The 17,476-nt window shown below is 33.6% G+C and overlaps 1 protein-coding gene and 1 long non-coding RNA gene across 2 annotated transcripts; one reads left to right on the forward strand and one right to left on the reverse strand.

Annotated features, from left to right (window-relative positions):
- The first annotated feature begins 14,547 nt into the window (after nt 1–14,547).
- On the forward strand, nt 14,548–15,702 carry LOC139901360 (uncharacterized). The gene is made up of 2 exons (XM_071884082.1): nt 14,548–14,742; nt 15,220–15,702. Exons 1-2 carry the CDS (start codon nt 14,548–14,550, stop codon nt 15,700–15,702), a joined length of 678 nt encoding a protein of 225 aa, XP_071740183.1.
- Nucleotides 15,703–15,915: 213 nt separating this feature from the next.
- LOC139897712 (uncharacterized) lies at nt 15,916–16,613 on the reverse strand. Its single transcript, XR_011776755.1, has 2 exons — nt 16,224–16,613; nt 15,916–16,134 (listed from the first exon to the last, which is right to left on the reverse strand). It is a non-coding gene; the product is annotated as an uncharacterized lncRNA (long non-coding RNA).
- Between the last annotated feature and the right edge of the window lie 863 nt (nt 16,614–17,476).

Genomic DNA, 17,476 nt, shown 5'->3' on the forward strand with positions numbered 1-17,476 from the left:
GTACATAAGATAAACTGCAAATATATATACATATTTTTGAAGTTTGGTATATTACCCCACATTCAAAAATTATTAAAATCTAAGAATAAAAGTTAGATAATTATAAAAATGATTACAATATTAACAAAAGCATTAAACGTATCAATAATTACAAATTACAAAAAAAAATAAAACTAAGTATACTAGGGATGATATTGGTACCAATAGGGGTTCCAGGCATAACCATAGGTGCTATAGAATGCTTCGGCAGGGTTATACGTAGGATATGGTGGCTGCATCTCTATAGACCAGGGAGGGAAGATGGGTTTCGGTGTAGGAATATAGTTTCTACCTATATGTTGGCAATGAGCTATGATTTGGTTCTGATGAACTTGCCAATCTTCAAATGCTCTCTGTCTAGCATTTTCGTATTCCTGAGAAGCTATAAACCGTTGCATTTCTTGCATCTCATTCCCCCCTCCTACATTACCTTGCTGTTGGTTTCTCTCCACCTGTGGATGTCTACCATGGTATCGTACTGCGGCATTATTTCGCCTCTTCAAAACTTTCGCACCATGGTATACATTTAAACCTATAGTATCGCGGGGTTCTGGTTCTTCTACTAATAATCCCCCCCGACTTATATCCACACCGAGATATTCACCAATCAAAGTAATAAAAATACCACCTCCTATTATGCTATGCGGTCGCATCCCCCGAACCATAGCTGATAAATAATAACCCACACAATATGGTATACTTACAGCGCTTTGTGGGTCTCGAATACACATATGGTAAAACAAATCCTGTTCATTTACTTTTTCCTTGTTCTTACCCCTTTGTGTAATCGAATTGGCTAAAAACCTATGAATCACTCTTAATTCGGCTCTATCTATATCCAAATAAGAGTAATTTCCCCCTTTGAAACGGTGATGGCTTGTCATTTGACTCCACACACCGTGTGTATCAAAATTTTCATCTATCTTTCTACCGTTTAGTATCAACCCTCTACAATCGGCAGATGCTAACTCCTCAGGCGTATATATACGTAAAGCCTGAGCCATGTCCAGTAAAGACATGTGGCGCATCGAACCGCCTAACAAAAATCTAATAAAAGAACGATCGGTTAAACTAGCTACCCGATCATTCAATTCTATACTACATAACAATTCTTCACACCATACTTTATATACAGGTCTACGCATGGTGAATAAACGTACCCAGTCATTAAAAGTAGAATTACCATACCTCTGTACAAGTAATTCCCTAATTGGCCCGGCCAATTCTACATCTTCTAAGGGACCCCATTCTATGACCCTCGGTACCTCAACAACCTTAGAATGAAGAGTATGCAAACCCCTTTGATATTTTGGATAATCTATCCAAAGTCTGTCAAATCTCAGGTTCGGGTGCAACTCTTCCAAGTGCATATCAGAAAAGGTCATGACTGGATGAGGTATATCCTGCTTGTAGTAGTTATCCACCTCCTGTTGTTCCGCATTCTCAGCAGGAGCATTGCGGGCTTGGGATGAAGATTCACCCCTTTCAGTCTGCAAAACACATCAAACACAATTTTTGTGCATCCAAATATGCATTAGTGTCAGCAAAATCATCAATCAAAATAATTACAATGACATGATCAATTTATATCAAACTTAAGCTCATTTTCATATTTTCATCAAATCTACACGTTTTCAAATAAGCATATACGAAAATGTTCGCCTAGTTCATAATCATTCAACTCAAATAACATGTCAAAATAATCATTACTAGCAATTAAACAAGTCTCAAATGGCATTATCTTTCAAAAATCAAGTTCATGAATTTTAGACTTGAAAAAGTCCACTTTATTTCTCAAAATCATGTTTAGGCTCAAAGTTTGGATCATTTAACTACCTAGACATGTTACACTACTCAATTTAGCAACAATTCATGACAAAAATCGGCCATAACCTGTTTATATCAAAAAGTCCCAAATTTGCTCAAGAACACAAACCCTAGATTACTCTAAATTTGAAGTTTAAGGCTTCTAATCATGTTAAATAGCATCAATCTAGGTTATACAAGCATAATACATAAACAATTTAAGCATAATTACACTAAAAAGCATCAAAATCAAATTGGGGAAAAAATTGCTCAAGAACACAAAATTTCGGATTAAATGGTGTTTAGGTGTAGAAATTTACCGTTTTTCTTGAGTAATTCCTAGATAGCATCCTTCTAAACATGATTTTAGCAAAAGATTTGATGATTAACGGTTAAAAATTGTGATTTTGGGGGTTTTTTCTCGGGTATTTTCGTGGGTTTTCGCAGTTTATTTTCTGTTGTGGGGAGTGAATCTGAGCTGTTGCAGCTCTTTATTTTTTTCTGTAATCCGACTCCTCCGCGACTCGCGGTGAATAACTCTTCAAACTCCGCGAGTCGCGGAGTTTGATATATATATATATATATTTTTTTTTTTATATAATCAATAACTTATAAAACAATTAAGTACTTAATTTTAAAATTTTGTTTCCTTTGTTATTTAGGACGAGGTCGTTTCGGATCGATGTCCTAGTCCGTCCTTCCACAAAATTTGTCTTTTTGTAGCGATTGTTTTAAAAGTTAAGATTTTTTGTTTTTTTTTTTAAGTTTTTGGCATACTTTAATTCAATAAGATTAAAAATAATGATAATAAAAGTTCTCGTCCCTCTCTCGGGTAAAGCAATTTCGGTTCAAAGACCTAGTCTTCAACTTACGACGAATTTTAAAAATCATATTTTTAACTTAATGAGATAAAGTAAATTTTTGTTTTTAAATTCACACAATTTAAATATAAAATTCAAAATTAATATTAAAAATTCACACCGAACTTACAATTTAAAATACATAAAATTAAAAATTCATATTATAAATTTACACCAAACTTAATTTAAAAATTCATATTATAAATTCACACCAAACTTATATTAATTTTTCAAATATTTACAATTTTAAAAATATTGTTTTTACAAAGTTTATAATATTAATTTAAGATTAAAATATTAATTTTAAAAACATGGTAAAAATAAAATTAAAAATCTTTTTGTCTTTTTATCCCACTTTAATCAATCAAATATTATCAAAAATATGCGCCCCTCTTTTCGGTAAAGTAATTTCGGTTCCAAGACCTAATTTAACTCATGACGAATTTTTGAAATATTTTGTGTTGATTGATTAAAGATATTTATACCTTAAGAATAAACGTTAAATTTCGCAGTGATGTAATAAATTTTTGAATGATATCAATAATTTCGGTCGCCAAACCTAATTTTATTCAATACCAATTTAATACTTTTTAGCGAACAAATTAGCGTTTATTATCAAAAGGTTAAAAAAAATAAAAACTGTACAGACATACCTGTGAAATATATTTCTTAGTTATATAATCTATCCCATTCATAAGATAGTCGGTTTAATTGGTTTTCCATGGCTACATAGGCGTAACCTCGAGCATTCAGTGTCTTTTCTTCTAAACATATGAACGGTCCGTCTCTGCATAAAGTAACAAATTCGGTATTTGAATAGGTTTGATTATTTGAACATTTACCTCCATGTGACCATTTTCCGCATTTGTGACATCTTTCTATGTGTCGTGCTCTTCTTTTCGCTGTGGATTTTGATTTTCCTTTACCAAATTGTAACTTATTATCTTCGCATCTGGATTCTTTTCTAACTCCGTCCATTCTTTCTCTGATTACTGATACTAATTCACTCGGTAGTATGTCATTATTTCTTTTAGTGATCAAAGCGTGTAGCATTAGACCATGGTTTAGTTCACAGGCATTCTTCATTTTGTAAAAACCTAAAAAAAATAAAAATTCAGAATGGGGGGAGAAGACTAGTTCTTTAGGGTCTGCTAGGGAAAGACCATTCGGGTTCCATTTTCGAGAACTACACGAAAACAGATAATCTAACTCTAACAGAAATACATATTATCCTTTAAAGACTTGATTCTCCCCACACTTAGTTAGCTGTGGTGTCGAAATTGTGATTAACTTCGTTGTCGACTTCCATCGGACCATGTATGTAATGTTTAACTCTGTGACCATTAACTTTAAATTCAATCCCATTTGAATTTATTAATTCTATCGTTCCGTATGGGAAAACTCTTTTGACTATGAATGGTCCAGACCATCTTGATTTCAATTTTCCAGGAAATAGCTTGAATCGTGAATTGAAAAGAAGAACTCTGTCTCCTTCTTTAAATTCTTTTGAACTTCTGATTCTTTTATCATGCCATTTCTTCGTTTTTTCTTTATAGATTAACGAATTTTCGTATGCTTCATGTCTTAATTCTTCTAATTCGTTTAGTTGACTTAATCGTAGACGTCCGGCTTCATGTAAATCAAGATTACATGTCTTCAAAGCCCAAAATGCTTTGTGTTCAATTTCTACTGGAAGATGACATGCTTTTCCATAAACAAGTCTAAAAGGTGTGGTTCCAATTGGAGTTTTGTAGGCTGTTCTAAAAGCCCAAAGTGCATCCTCCAATTTAATGGACCATTCCTTCGGATTTGATCCTACGGTTTTCTCTAGAATACGTTTTAAGGCTCGGTTGGTATTTTCAACTTGTCCACTTGTTTGTGGATGATATGCGGTGGAGATTTTATGAGTTACTCCATATCTTTTAAGAACTTTCTCAAGTTGATTATTACAAAAATGAGTACCCCGATCACTTATTAAAGCTTTCGGTGTTCCAAACCTTGCAAAAAGACGTTTTAAAAAGTTGACTACAACTCGTGCATCGTTAGTTGGGAGAGCTTGTGCTTCCGCCCATTTAGATACATAATCAATGGCTACGAGTATATATAGATTATTATGAGATTTTGGAAATGGACCCATAAAGTCAATACCCCAAATGTCAAATACTTCACATACTTGGATGACATTTTGTGGCATTTCATCACGTTGACTTATTTTTCCGGCCCTTTGACATGCATCACAGGATTTGCAAAGAAGGTGTGCGTCTTTGTAAATTGTAGGCCAATAGAATCCAGCTTCATAAACTTTTCTTGCTGTTAGTTGAGGCCCATAATGCCCTCCTGTTGGTCCTGTGTGACAATGGTTTAATATTTTACTAGCTTCATCTCCAAATACACATCGGCGTATTATTCCATCGGGACAACTTTTAAACAGATGTGGATCTTCCCAGAAATAGTGTTTTATATCACTGAAGAATTTCTTTCGTCTTTGGTACGATAATCCTTTTTCAAGGAATCCACAAACTAAGTAGTTTGCATAGTCTTCAAACCATGGGATTTCTTTATAATCTATCTTCAATAGATATTCATCAGAAAAGTTGTCTTGTATGGCTGATTCATTTAGAACTTCTAATTCAGGATTTTCAATACGAGAAAGATGATCAGCGGCGAGATTTTCTGCTCCTCTTTTATCTCGGATTTCAATATCAAACTCTTGTAAGAGTAAGATCCAACGGATTAATCTTGGTTTAGCATCTTGTTTTGAAAATAGGTATCTAAGAGCAGAATGGTCGGTATAAACCACCGTTTTTGCTAGAACGAGATATGATCGAAATTTGTCAAAAGCAAAGACAATAGCAAGGAGTTCTTTTTCAGTAGTTGTATAGTTCGTTTGTGCTCCTTGTAACGTCTTACTAGCATAATATATAGGTTTAAATCGTTTTTCAATCCTTTGTCCTAAAACGGCTCCCATTGCAAAATCACTTGCATCGCACATTAGTTCAAATGGTAGATTCCAATTTGGTGTTATCATGATCGGCGCATTAGTGAGTTTCTCTTTAAGAATATTAAAGATTTGATACACTCATCTAAAAAGATGAATGGAGCATCCTTTTCTAGGAGTTTATTCATAGGAGTGGCAATTTTAGAAAAATCTTTTATGAAACGTCGGTAAAAACCGGCATGCCCTAGAAAACTCCTAACTCCTCTAACATTGGTGGGATGTGGAAGTTTAGCAATTACATCTACTTTAGCTCTATCCACCTCAATTCCTTCTTTTGAAATTTTATGTCCAAGAACGATGCCTTCTTTAACCATGAAATGGCATTTCTCCCAATTAAGAACTAGATTTGATTTTCGCATCTAATTAGCATTCGTTCCAGATTAACTAGACATGATTTAAATGTATCACCGAAGACTGAAAAGTCATCCATGAATACTTCCATGCATTCTTCTATCATGTCGTGAAAAATCGCCATCATACACCTTTGAAAGGTTGCAGGGGCGTTACAAAGTCCAAATGGCATGCGTTTGTAAGCAAAAGTACCATAAGGGCACGTGAATGTGGTTTTCTCTTGGTCTTCGGGTGCTATTGGAATTTGAAAATATCCAGAAAATCCATCTAGAAAACAATAGTAACTATTTTCGGCTAATCTTTCCAACATTTGATCAATAAAAGGTAAGGGAAAGTGATCTTTTCTGGTGGCGTCATTTAATTTTCTATAATCAATACATACACGCCATCCTGTTACAGTCCTAGTAGGAATAAGCTCATTTTTCTCATTTGTAATGACAGTCATGCCACCCTTCTTAGGCACGCATTGAACTAGGCTTACCCATGGACTATCAGAGATTGGATATATCAAACCTACATCTAGCAGTTTAATAATCTCTTTCTTAACTACATCTTGCATATTAGGATTTAGTCTTCGTTGGCGTTTCACATACGTTTTATGACCTTCTTCCATAAGGATTTTATGTGTGCAATACGAAGGACTTATTCCTTTAATATCATGAATCTTCCATGCAATGGCTGGTTTATGAGCCTTCAACACAGAAATGAGTTGTGATTTCTCATTTTCAGTAAGAGAAGACGATATTATTACAGGTAATTCAGATTCACCATGTAAATAAGCGTATTCCAAATGGTTTGGAAGTGGCTTTAACTCTAATTTCGGAGGTTCTTCTATCGATGATTTGTATCGATATCTGTCTTCTTCTTTTAGCATTTGAATTTCTTCTGTTGTTGGTTCATATCCATTAGCTATAAGTGTAGCTAACATTTCAGCTTCATCAATTGGTTCATTACCTTCTCCTAAAGAGCATTCTCCTGTTCCTTGTAATTCTGGAAATTCTTCTAATAATTCTGCATGTGCATCTATAGTTTGAATATAATAACATGTATCATCTGCAGATTGTGGTTGTTGCATTGCTCTATCAACTGAAAAGGTAACACTCTCATCCTCTATACTTAGGGTCAGTTTCTTACCGAACACGTCTATCATTGCTTTAGCCGTGTTTAAGAATGGTCTTCCTAATATGAGAGGAACTTGAGAATCTTCTTCCATGTCCAGAACAACAAAATCTACTGGGAATACTAAAGTACCAACTTTAACTAGCATGTTCTCCATTATCCCTCTAGGATATTTTATTGATCTATCGGCTAGTTGTATGCTTATTCTGGTTGGTTTTAATTCTCTAAGGTCTAGTTTAGCGTATAGTGAATACGGCATTAAATTTATACTAGCACCTAAATCTGCTAATGCTTCTATTGAACTAAGACTACCCAGAAAACATGGAATTGTGAAACTTCCTGGATCAGATAGTTTTTCTGGTATCTTATTCAACAGCATTGCTGAACAATTAGCATTCATAGTAACAGCCGAGAGTTCTTCCATTTTCTTTCTATTTGAGATTAGATCTTTCAAGAATTTAGCATATCTAGGCATTCCTGAAATCACATCAATGAAAGGAAGATTTACATTTATCTGTTTAAACATATCCAAGAATTTGGATTGCTCGGCTTCAAGTTTTTCTTTCTTCATTTTACTCGGGTAAGGAAGTGGTGGTTGGTATGGTTTAACATAAGGTTTATCCTTAACTGTGTTATCTTCATTAACCTTTTCAACTACCGGTTCTTTTTCCTTATCTTGATCAGGTTGTGGTTCTTGTGGAGTAGGAATGGCTTCATCAGAAGTTACAGGTATTTCAGGTGGTTTAAGTGTTGTACCACTTCTTGTGGTAATGGCTTTAGCTGTTTCACTCCGGGGATTAGCATTTGTATCACTAGGTAGACTTCCCGGTTTTCTTTCACCTATTAACCTTGCTAGGTTACTTACTTCTTGTTCCAGATTTTGAATAGAAGCTTGTTGATTTCTAAATGCTTGAGCATTTTGTTCATTGGTTTGTTTCTGAGATGTGAAAAACTGCGTTTGAGTTTCAACTAGCTTTGTCATCATATCTTCTAAATTTGGCTTTTTATCATCGGTTTGTTGTGGTGGTTTGTTTTGAAAATTAGGTCTTTGCTGGTTGTAAGTATTATTGGATACTTGTTGATTGCTAGGACCTTGTTGGTTGTTGTATGGAATATTTCGGTTATAATTCTGGTTTTGATTGTAAATCGGTCTTGGCGGTTGATAATTATTCTGATAATTATTTCCAGGCCTTTGGTTTATGTATGAAATATTCTCTCTTTGTTCCATTGTTAATTCAATACTGAGACAATCTTTTGTCAAATGTGGTCCTCCACACTGCTCACAACTAATTCGTATTGAGTGAATATCTTTAGTCATCTTTTCCATTCGTCTCTCCACAGCATCTATCTTTGCGGAAATGGAATCTAAGTCATGGCTAGAATCGGCTCTAGCTGCTTTAGATGATCTAATGATATCTTTTTCTTGGTGCCACTCATGTGAGTGGGAAGCAGTGTTATCAATAATTTTGTAAGCATCAGTTTCGGTTTTCTTCATAATAGAACCACCAGCTGCTATATCTATGTCTTTCCTTGTAGTGATGTCGCATCCTTGGTAGAATATTTGTACTATTTGACAGGTGTCTAAACCATGTTGCGGACATCCTCTTAATAACTTTCCATATCTTGTCCACGCCTCATATAGAGTTTCATTTGGTTTCTGTGTAAACATAACAATTTCTGCTTGAAGTCTTACGGCTTTAGATGCAGGAAAGAATTGTTTAAGAAATTTGTCGACTAAAACATCCCATGTATCAATCGCCCCTTCAGGTAACGATTCCAACCAATCTTTGGCTTCTCCCTTTAAAGTCCAGGGAAATAACATGAGATATATCTGTTCATCCTCCACTTCTCGGATTTTAAATAGTGTGTAGATCCTATTAAAGGTACGTAGATGTTCATTTGGATCTTCCTTCGGCGCACCACTAAATTGGCATTGATTAGTCACCATGTGTAGAATTTGTCCTTTGATTTCATAATCTGGCGCATTAATGTCTGGATGAGTAATTGCGTGACCTTGGCCAGTGCGTTTAGCTCTCATTCGGTCTTCCATACTTAAAGGTTCCAGATTCTCCATAATTGAATTTGTTGAATCGGTATCACTAGATGATTCTGATTTAATGGTTCGTTCCTCAACAATCTCTGTTTGAATGATTGGTGACTCCGGAGGAAAGTTTAATGGTTCAGGATCTATGAACCGTTCCTGAATATTCTCCGGATTCTCAATTGTGAGGTTGGGTTCAAAAAATGGATTATCGGAAATTTGAACTGAAGTACTTGGTCTACTGGATGACGATTCTAAAGAAAAATCAACGGCGGTTATATTTGCTTAATGTCTTGATCTAGTTACAGGTGGTGAACGTACAAAAGGTGGTGAACGTCTTGCTCGGTGCATTCACTGAATATCCTATTAGTTTTAAAAAGGAAAGAAAAATTATAATAAGTTATCCAACCAATAGACTTTTCTGATTTTGCCCACGTTTCGAATAGCCAAAAGATGCAGCAGAGGGGCAGGATTCGTTTGGTCTCAATATAATTGAGGACTGTTTGGCTCCAATAACCCGGTCCACGTACAAATCCAACTATTACTACGAACCAGAAAATTTTGATGTCTATCAATTTAACCACTTAAAATAAATTTTCGTAATTTTAAGAAATTTAGATAAGAAGTAGAATAAAAATCTATGTCCTAAAACTAGAATAGCGAGAAATAAGAAAGAAAAAGAGTTCGTCTAAAAAGAAAAATCGAAAAAGAAAAATGGTTGAAAAATAAAAGGTGACGGAAAAATAAAAGAAACTTATAAAACTTAAAAATACTTGACTAACCTAACCTTATTACTACAACTAACTTAAAATTATAATCGCAAATTGAAATTACTAACTGGAATGATAATTGGTACATAGTAAAAGGTCGTCTAAAAATATTAAAGCTTACAAGAAAAACTAAATCTCAAATGGAAATAACTTAAAAAGAAACTAAAACTTAAAAAGGTGTCGCAAAATTCTAAAGTACCTAAATCTTAGTCTAAAGAAAAAGCACTTAAGGAATTCTACGGCAAAGCCTAAAAATCTAGGAGTAAAAATAACTATGGCAAAATCTAAGTTTAAAACTAAATATGAGCTAAAAATACAAATATTACGCTAAAACAATTAAAAAGGGACAAAATATAAAAATATACAAAAAGTTGTAAAAATTACAATTTTTATAAAAATATTATTTTTATATTATTTATTTATTAAAACTACTAATTTTACAATTTAATTAAACTAATTAAACTAAATAAAACAAATTAAATAAAAAGAAATTTTAAAATAAAACTTAATTTTAATAATAATTGATAATTAGGGTTAATAATAATAATAATTAATAATAATCCGTAATAAATGCAGGATTAGGGCTTCCTGTTAGCGTGTCAGAGCAGCTCCGCGAGTCGCGGTAATTAATGCAGAAAACCCCGCGAGTCGCGGGGTTCAGAAATTCAGATGACAGCTTATTAAATTCGACGCGTTTTTCTTTATTTATTTTTTTTTATTTTCTGTTTTCTGTTTTTAAATAAATAAAAGATATTTAAATAAAACTTATATTTTTATAAACTAAAATAAAAACAAAGAAACTTATAAAACTTAAATATTTAACAAAATCTTAAAAATACTTATATTTTTGTTTTTCTTTTTATATTTTTGATTAATTAAAACGTATTTTTACAAAAACGAATTTTAATAAAAGTTAACTAAAACTCTCTTTTTTTTTTATATATATTAGCGTTGCGCTTCCGGCTTTTAAGAGAGTCCCCGGTAGCGGCGCCAAAAATACTTGATGTCAAAGCTAAGGTATACGAAATAGTTTATATTTTACTAGGAAAAACTAATAAATACGATACAATTTTACACAAGATATTTATTTATTTATAGAATGGATATACTTAAACCTTGCTACAACACTTATAGGCAGTGTACCTAATCGTACAGTAGTGTAGTTTTTAGTAAGTCCGGTTCGTTCCACAGGGAATCTTTTTTAAACAAAGCTCAACGCTATAAAAAATACAAATATATATATAAGTAATATTATTATTATAAAGGGGGGTTTTTTTTACCGTTTAATGACCGGTTTGTCGATTTTAAAACTTTAGTCGCAGTTAAAACCAAATGTAAAATATTAAAAATAAATACAAGACTTAAATTAAAGCATGAAGTAAATAACGATAAATGAAATTACGAATAATAAAAGTGCGATAAAATAAACTTGCGATAATTAAAAAGTACGATAATTAAAAGTGCGATTAAATACAATAACTATAAAAATGTGATACTTAGAAGTGCAATTAAATATAAAATAAAGGAAATTAAATATGAAATAAAAGAATTATGCTTATTTAAACTTCCGTAATCATGATGTTTGACGTGTTGATTTTAGTTTTATGCCCATGGGTTAATTGTCCTTTGTCCTGGATTATTTAATATGTCCGTCTGGTTTTTGTCCATAACAGTCCATCAGTCATAAATATAAAGTGCGAGTGTCCTCGTCAAATTATCCTTATACCCGAAGTTAAATATTCCAACTAATTGGGGATTCGAATTGTAACAAGGTTTTAATACTTTGTTTAATGAATACACCAGGTTATCAACTGCGTGTAAACCAAGGTTTTACTACTTTGTTAGCAATTACACCAATTACCCTTGAATGTAATTTCACCCCTGTTTTAATTATTCTAGTGGCTATTAATCCATTCCCGTGTCCGGTTAAATGAACGATTATTCGTACATATAAATACCCCGCCCATCGTGTCCGATCGAGTGTATATGGTAATTTATAGGGACGCCCAATTGTAAATCTTTATATTAACATTAACAAACTTTCATTTAGTTAAACAAATATAAAGCCCATTAATAGCCCATAGTCTAATTTCCACAAGTGTCGTTCTTTTGTCCAAACCCCAATTATGGTACAAAGCTCAATTACCCAATTTTAGTAATTAGCCCAACATCATGATTACTTCGTTTTAAATAAGCATAATAATAACTTAGCTACGAGACATTAATATAAAAAGGTTGAACATAACTTACAATGATTAAAAATAGCGTAGCGTTACACGGACAGAATTTCGACTTACACCCTTACAATATTCGCTAACATACCCTTATTATTAGAATTATAATTAAAATTAAAATTAAAATATAAATTATATATATATATATATATTTTACGTATATATGAGAGAAGAGAGAAAGATGGATATTTGCGATCAGAATTCGGTTGGCTTTATAGGCAGTTTTTCATTTTGGGGCTCCGCGACTCGCGGCCAATTTTGCCTTCAAACTCCGCGAGTCGCGGAGGTTACTTTTACAGCTCAGAGGAGTTTGGCTCTTTGTTTACCGACGGTTTATAATATATATATAATATATATATAATTAATATAATTAATTATATATTATATTATATTTATATACATAGTTAACTTGTAATTTTTAGTCCGTTGCGTCGAGCGTTAAGAGTTGACTCTGGTCCCGGTTCCGGATTTTCGAACGTCCTTGCGTACGATTTTATATTTTGTACTTTGCGTTTTGAATCTTGTACTCTTGTAATTTCGAGACGTTTCTTATCAATAATTGGAACCTCTTTGATTGTCTTTTGTTCTTTTGAGCTTTTTGGTCGTTTGCGTCTTCAATTCGTCGAATCTGTCTTTTGTCTTCACCTTTTATTATTTAAACGAATATCACTTGTAAATAGAACAATTACAACTAAAAGCTTGTCTTTCTTGAGGAATAATGCTATGAAATATATGTTCGTTTTTAGCATTATCAATATATATACACTCAATCATAACTTTAAACCAAGTCATAACATCATATATTCATCATTGGATAAGTCTACACCTAATTCCATTCAATAATGACACAATTTCATTACGATTCCAATGATAGTTTATTCATCAAAAACGGAGTTACGGTTCAAAAGTTACGACCAAAACAAGTTTCAGAAAAAGCTGACCAGAAGCAACCGCACGGATGCACCTGCAACGGTACGGTTGCACCTGCGACCACCCAAAAACACTTGCAACCATACGGCTACACTCTACAACCACACAGTGCTGTTCATCAGCACCAGGACGCTGTTTAGACCGATTTTTACACCAAAATGAAGATTTCGTTCACGAAACATATCTAACATATATAGATCAATAATCAAGCATCCAATAACATTAATAAACACTTCTAAGAAAGATTTAGGCAAGAATTCAACCAAAACTTTAAGAACACACTTTTGTACAAAATCTTAGATTAATCCCAAATTGAAGATGTTTATGATTGATTAACAGTCCACAAAGCTCATATAGCATACAAACAACATATATAGAGCATCTAACAAGCTTAACTAACATCAATTAGCAAGATTCAAGCATCAAATTCATCAGAAACCCATTTATACCCAAAACCCAATTTCTATGAATTAAAGCACAAATTCAAGCAAACAAACCTGGATAAATACTTACAATGATGCTAAGAATCAGTCACTAAAGCCTCTTGATTCAATTTATGACTTGGATTAGATTAGGGTTTGTAAGAGAGAAAGAGTTAGGTATGGGGTTGTTTAGAACTTTCAAGAAAATGAGAGAAAATGCTGACTCCTAGCTTATATATTAGTGTTAAACACAATACCCCATCACACACGGGTATTTACCAGTTATCTGATATCTTTCGTGCGTATTCTGGCGACCCAAATGAAGTCCAATTTAAATAAACAAACCTGTTCTGTGACCCTTGTCACAAACTGGTCTTAATCAAATACACAACTAATTATAAGCATATAATTATTAAAATCACTAATTAACACCATACAAGGGCAATTTGGTCATTTCCACCTAGGCCCGATCTTATGATGTTACATTACATTACTTCTTAAATAGAAGATCCAGTTGTCCGATGAATTTAGATATCATCCAAAGTGCGAGGAGCAAGAAATTATTAATTTGTGTTTTGCGGATGATCTATTCCTTTTCTCTCATGCAAACTTTCCTTTTGTTAGAGTTATTAGCTCAGACATAGAGGAGTTTAAAAACATCTTTGGTTTGGTTCCTAGCATCCCGAAAAGCAAGGCATATTTTGGCAATGTTCCACAAGGTGTTAAGCACCAAATTTTAGCATTATTGCCATTTGAGGAAGGCGATCTACCAGTAAAGTATCCCGGAGTCCCATTGATTACTTCTCGATTACATTATAGTGACTGCAAGATCCTTGTGGATAGTGTTCGAAGTCGAGTTGAGAAATAGAAGAACAAATTTTTGTCATTTGCCGGAAGATTACAACTTATTACTTCGGTATTGTCATCTATTCAAGTGTATTGGCAATCAGTTTTTATATTGCCTTGTACTATTATCAATGATATTGAGCCCTCATGAGGGGATACTTTGGTGTCAATGGGAGCTAAAAAAGGGTAAAGCAAAAGTTAAATGGAAGGATGTGTGTCTCCCGAAATCAGAAGGTGATCTTTGGATTAAGGGTTTACGTGAATGGAACTCGGCTCTAATTGCAACACATATTTGGCGTATTTTGTCTAATCACGAGTCCTTATGGGTCTGGTGGATTTTTTCGTATAGACTGAATGGACATAACTTCTAGACAGTCGATATCCCGGGTAATGCTAGTTGGAGTTGGCACAAAATTCTTATAGTTCGCGAAGAATTGAGAGGTCACTTTTACCACATCATTCGAAACGAGCAACGCACCTCGTCCTGGTTTGATATGTGGAGCTCATGTGGTCTTCTATCTAGTTTTCTCACACCACGAATTATTACACAAGCTGGTTACTCGCTCAATTATTCAGTAAGTGAAATTATACATAATAATGAGTGGTGTTGGTCCCATGATTGGTTATCCAGGTTCCCCCAACTTTTAACTATAGATCCTCCTAATTTATCAGTAGGCCATGATATTTTTAAATGGAGAGATAGTGTAGTTAACCTATGTGACTTTTCTGTTCATGGTGTATGGGAATTGTTGCGAATCCGAGCCCCTGAGGTGTATTGACATTCGATTGTTTGATACCCTCAGTGTATTCCCAAACATGCTTTTGTGTTGTGGCTTTTGATCGGAGAGAAATTAAAAACTCAAGATAAGCTTAAGTATTGGGAAATTATTTCGGATGGTTCGCTTCTTTGTCCTTTGTGCAATCAAATTTCGGACTCCCATGATCATCTATTCTTTAATTGCTCTTATTCGAATCACGTTTGGTCACGCTTTAAGCAGATGATGGAGTTTCCGATTTTTAGTTACTCTTGGAGGGAATTTACATTGTTGGTAAGTCCATTTGCTAAGCGTAATATTGCTCGTATTGTTATTGTGAAATTGGGTTTTGCGACAAGTGTCTACATGTTGTGGCAAGAAAGAAACAATAGGCTTTTCAAGGGGAAAAAGAGAACTTGTGATCAAGTTGGTGATGCTATTCTCTCGACGGTCCGGTTAAAGCTCATGTCTATGAAATGGAAGAAGACTCCTCAAACGCTACGTTTGAAGTCAGATTGGAAGATTTCTTAGGATGGTTTCTTTATATTTTGTTCGTGAGCATGTTGCTCGTGTTTGCTAATTAATTTGTATTAGCTAGGCTGTTTGTGAGGCTATAGAACTCATCTATAGGCGTTTGGACTCAATTGTAACCATTCTTTATTCTTTTTAATAAGATTCATCGGGTGAAATCCTTTACCTAAAAAAAAAAAACAATCATATATCATATATATTTTTATAACTCGATTTAATAACGACACACATTTATCACCCCTTTTTCTTTACATTATTAAAAAGTACCTAATCTATTTCTCAAATTATTCTTGAGAGGTATTGTAATTTTCTTAACTTTTAAGAATCACCAGATCTTTGTTTGTCTTTTCTTATTGGCCTCCATCTAGTTTGTGCCTAAATTTCCTTCGCAGGCTAAACAAATCCTCTTTTTGAAAGATTAACCATCCGAACCTAAAATATAAAATATAACCCTAATAATTTGTACAATACTAAAACAATCACATAGATGCAAATCGAAACAAATGTAAAAGAAAACTCACCAATTTCTTGATAAGATTTATTGGAGGGCTTTTATTAGAACTAAATTAAAGCAAAACTATAAGTGAGTATACTGAAAAGGTAGTCTTAAAATTTTAGTAAGAACACAAGTGACTAGAAGAAATTTCATTACTTTGTTAGACCTTAATTAACGCAGCGTTATCACTGGAAAAACACCACCATCACGCCTTGATGGCGTCGTAACGCGGCGTGATGGAACCCAAAATCGACCGGCGCGATGTGAGCTTCACGGGAAAGAGCTTGGCGTGTTTGAAAGGTACATCCAATAATAAAGAGATACATCACAATCAATTGAAAAGAAGAAGAAGATCAAATATAATAAATGAATTTGGGATCTGCAAATTTTTGATGAAGATGAAAAAAAAATGAAATTTGGGGATCTAGCGGTTCAAGGAGGAAGACGATGATATAATTGAAATATAGAAATTTTCGTATTATGTCCCTAGCCTTTATAGATGTTTACAAATAGCTCTTAAAATATTAAAAATACATTTTAAACTCAAAAATACATAAACATAAATAATACAAACTATAAAAAATTGTTATTATGATTTAATAAAATAATAATAATAATAATAACTCAAACAAAAGTGAAAAAAAACAAATAAAAATGTGGGACCAATCTAACCCATCACACAACCATCACGCCTACCACTACAAACTTCATCACGCCATCACCTCATCACATTTGCCAACTCAACACTATACCCAACAAACCCCCCCCCCCCCCCCCCCCCCCCCCCCGTCACCCCCATCACCCTCATCACCATTATATATGGTCTTAGTGAGCAAGAAACAGGTGGGGTGGAAAGGGAAAAAGAAGTTGAGTGTAGGTGAGAAGAGGAGCCGACAAGACCAGAGCCGTCTGGCTATTTTCGGAGGCCCTATTCGAAATTTAAAAAGGACCCCTATAAATGTTAGTTTTTTCAATACGTATAATATATAATACTATGATAGCGTAAACAATAGAATTAAAAAATTTCAAAACAACCGTTACAAAGTGTTATTCTCAAATAGTTGTCAACTCGTTATAGTTACACTATTGTTTATATAAAACCGTAATCCTAACATTTTTTTAACGAAGTAATTGGACAACTCTTTATAGTCAATACTCCTATTATATTGTTTTTAATACCTATAAACGTCAATCTATTAATTCTTTCTTGTTAGATGATAGACCGCAAGTAGATATTCCGTTACTATGTACGAATAAGTGAATTATCGCATAACCCAA

This window comes from Rutidosis leptorrhynchoides, chromosome 3, assembly GCF_046630445.1.
Source record: "Rutidosis leptorrhynchoides isolate AG116_Rl617_1_P2 chromosome 3, CSIRO_AGI_Rlap_v1, whole genome shotgun sequence".
Classification (NCBI taxonomy): Eukaryota; Viridiplantae; Streptophyta; class Magnoliopsida; order Asterales; family Asteraceae; genus Rutidosis; species Rutidosis leptorrhynchoides.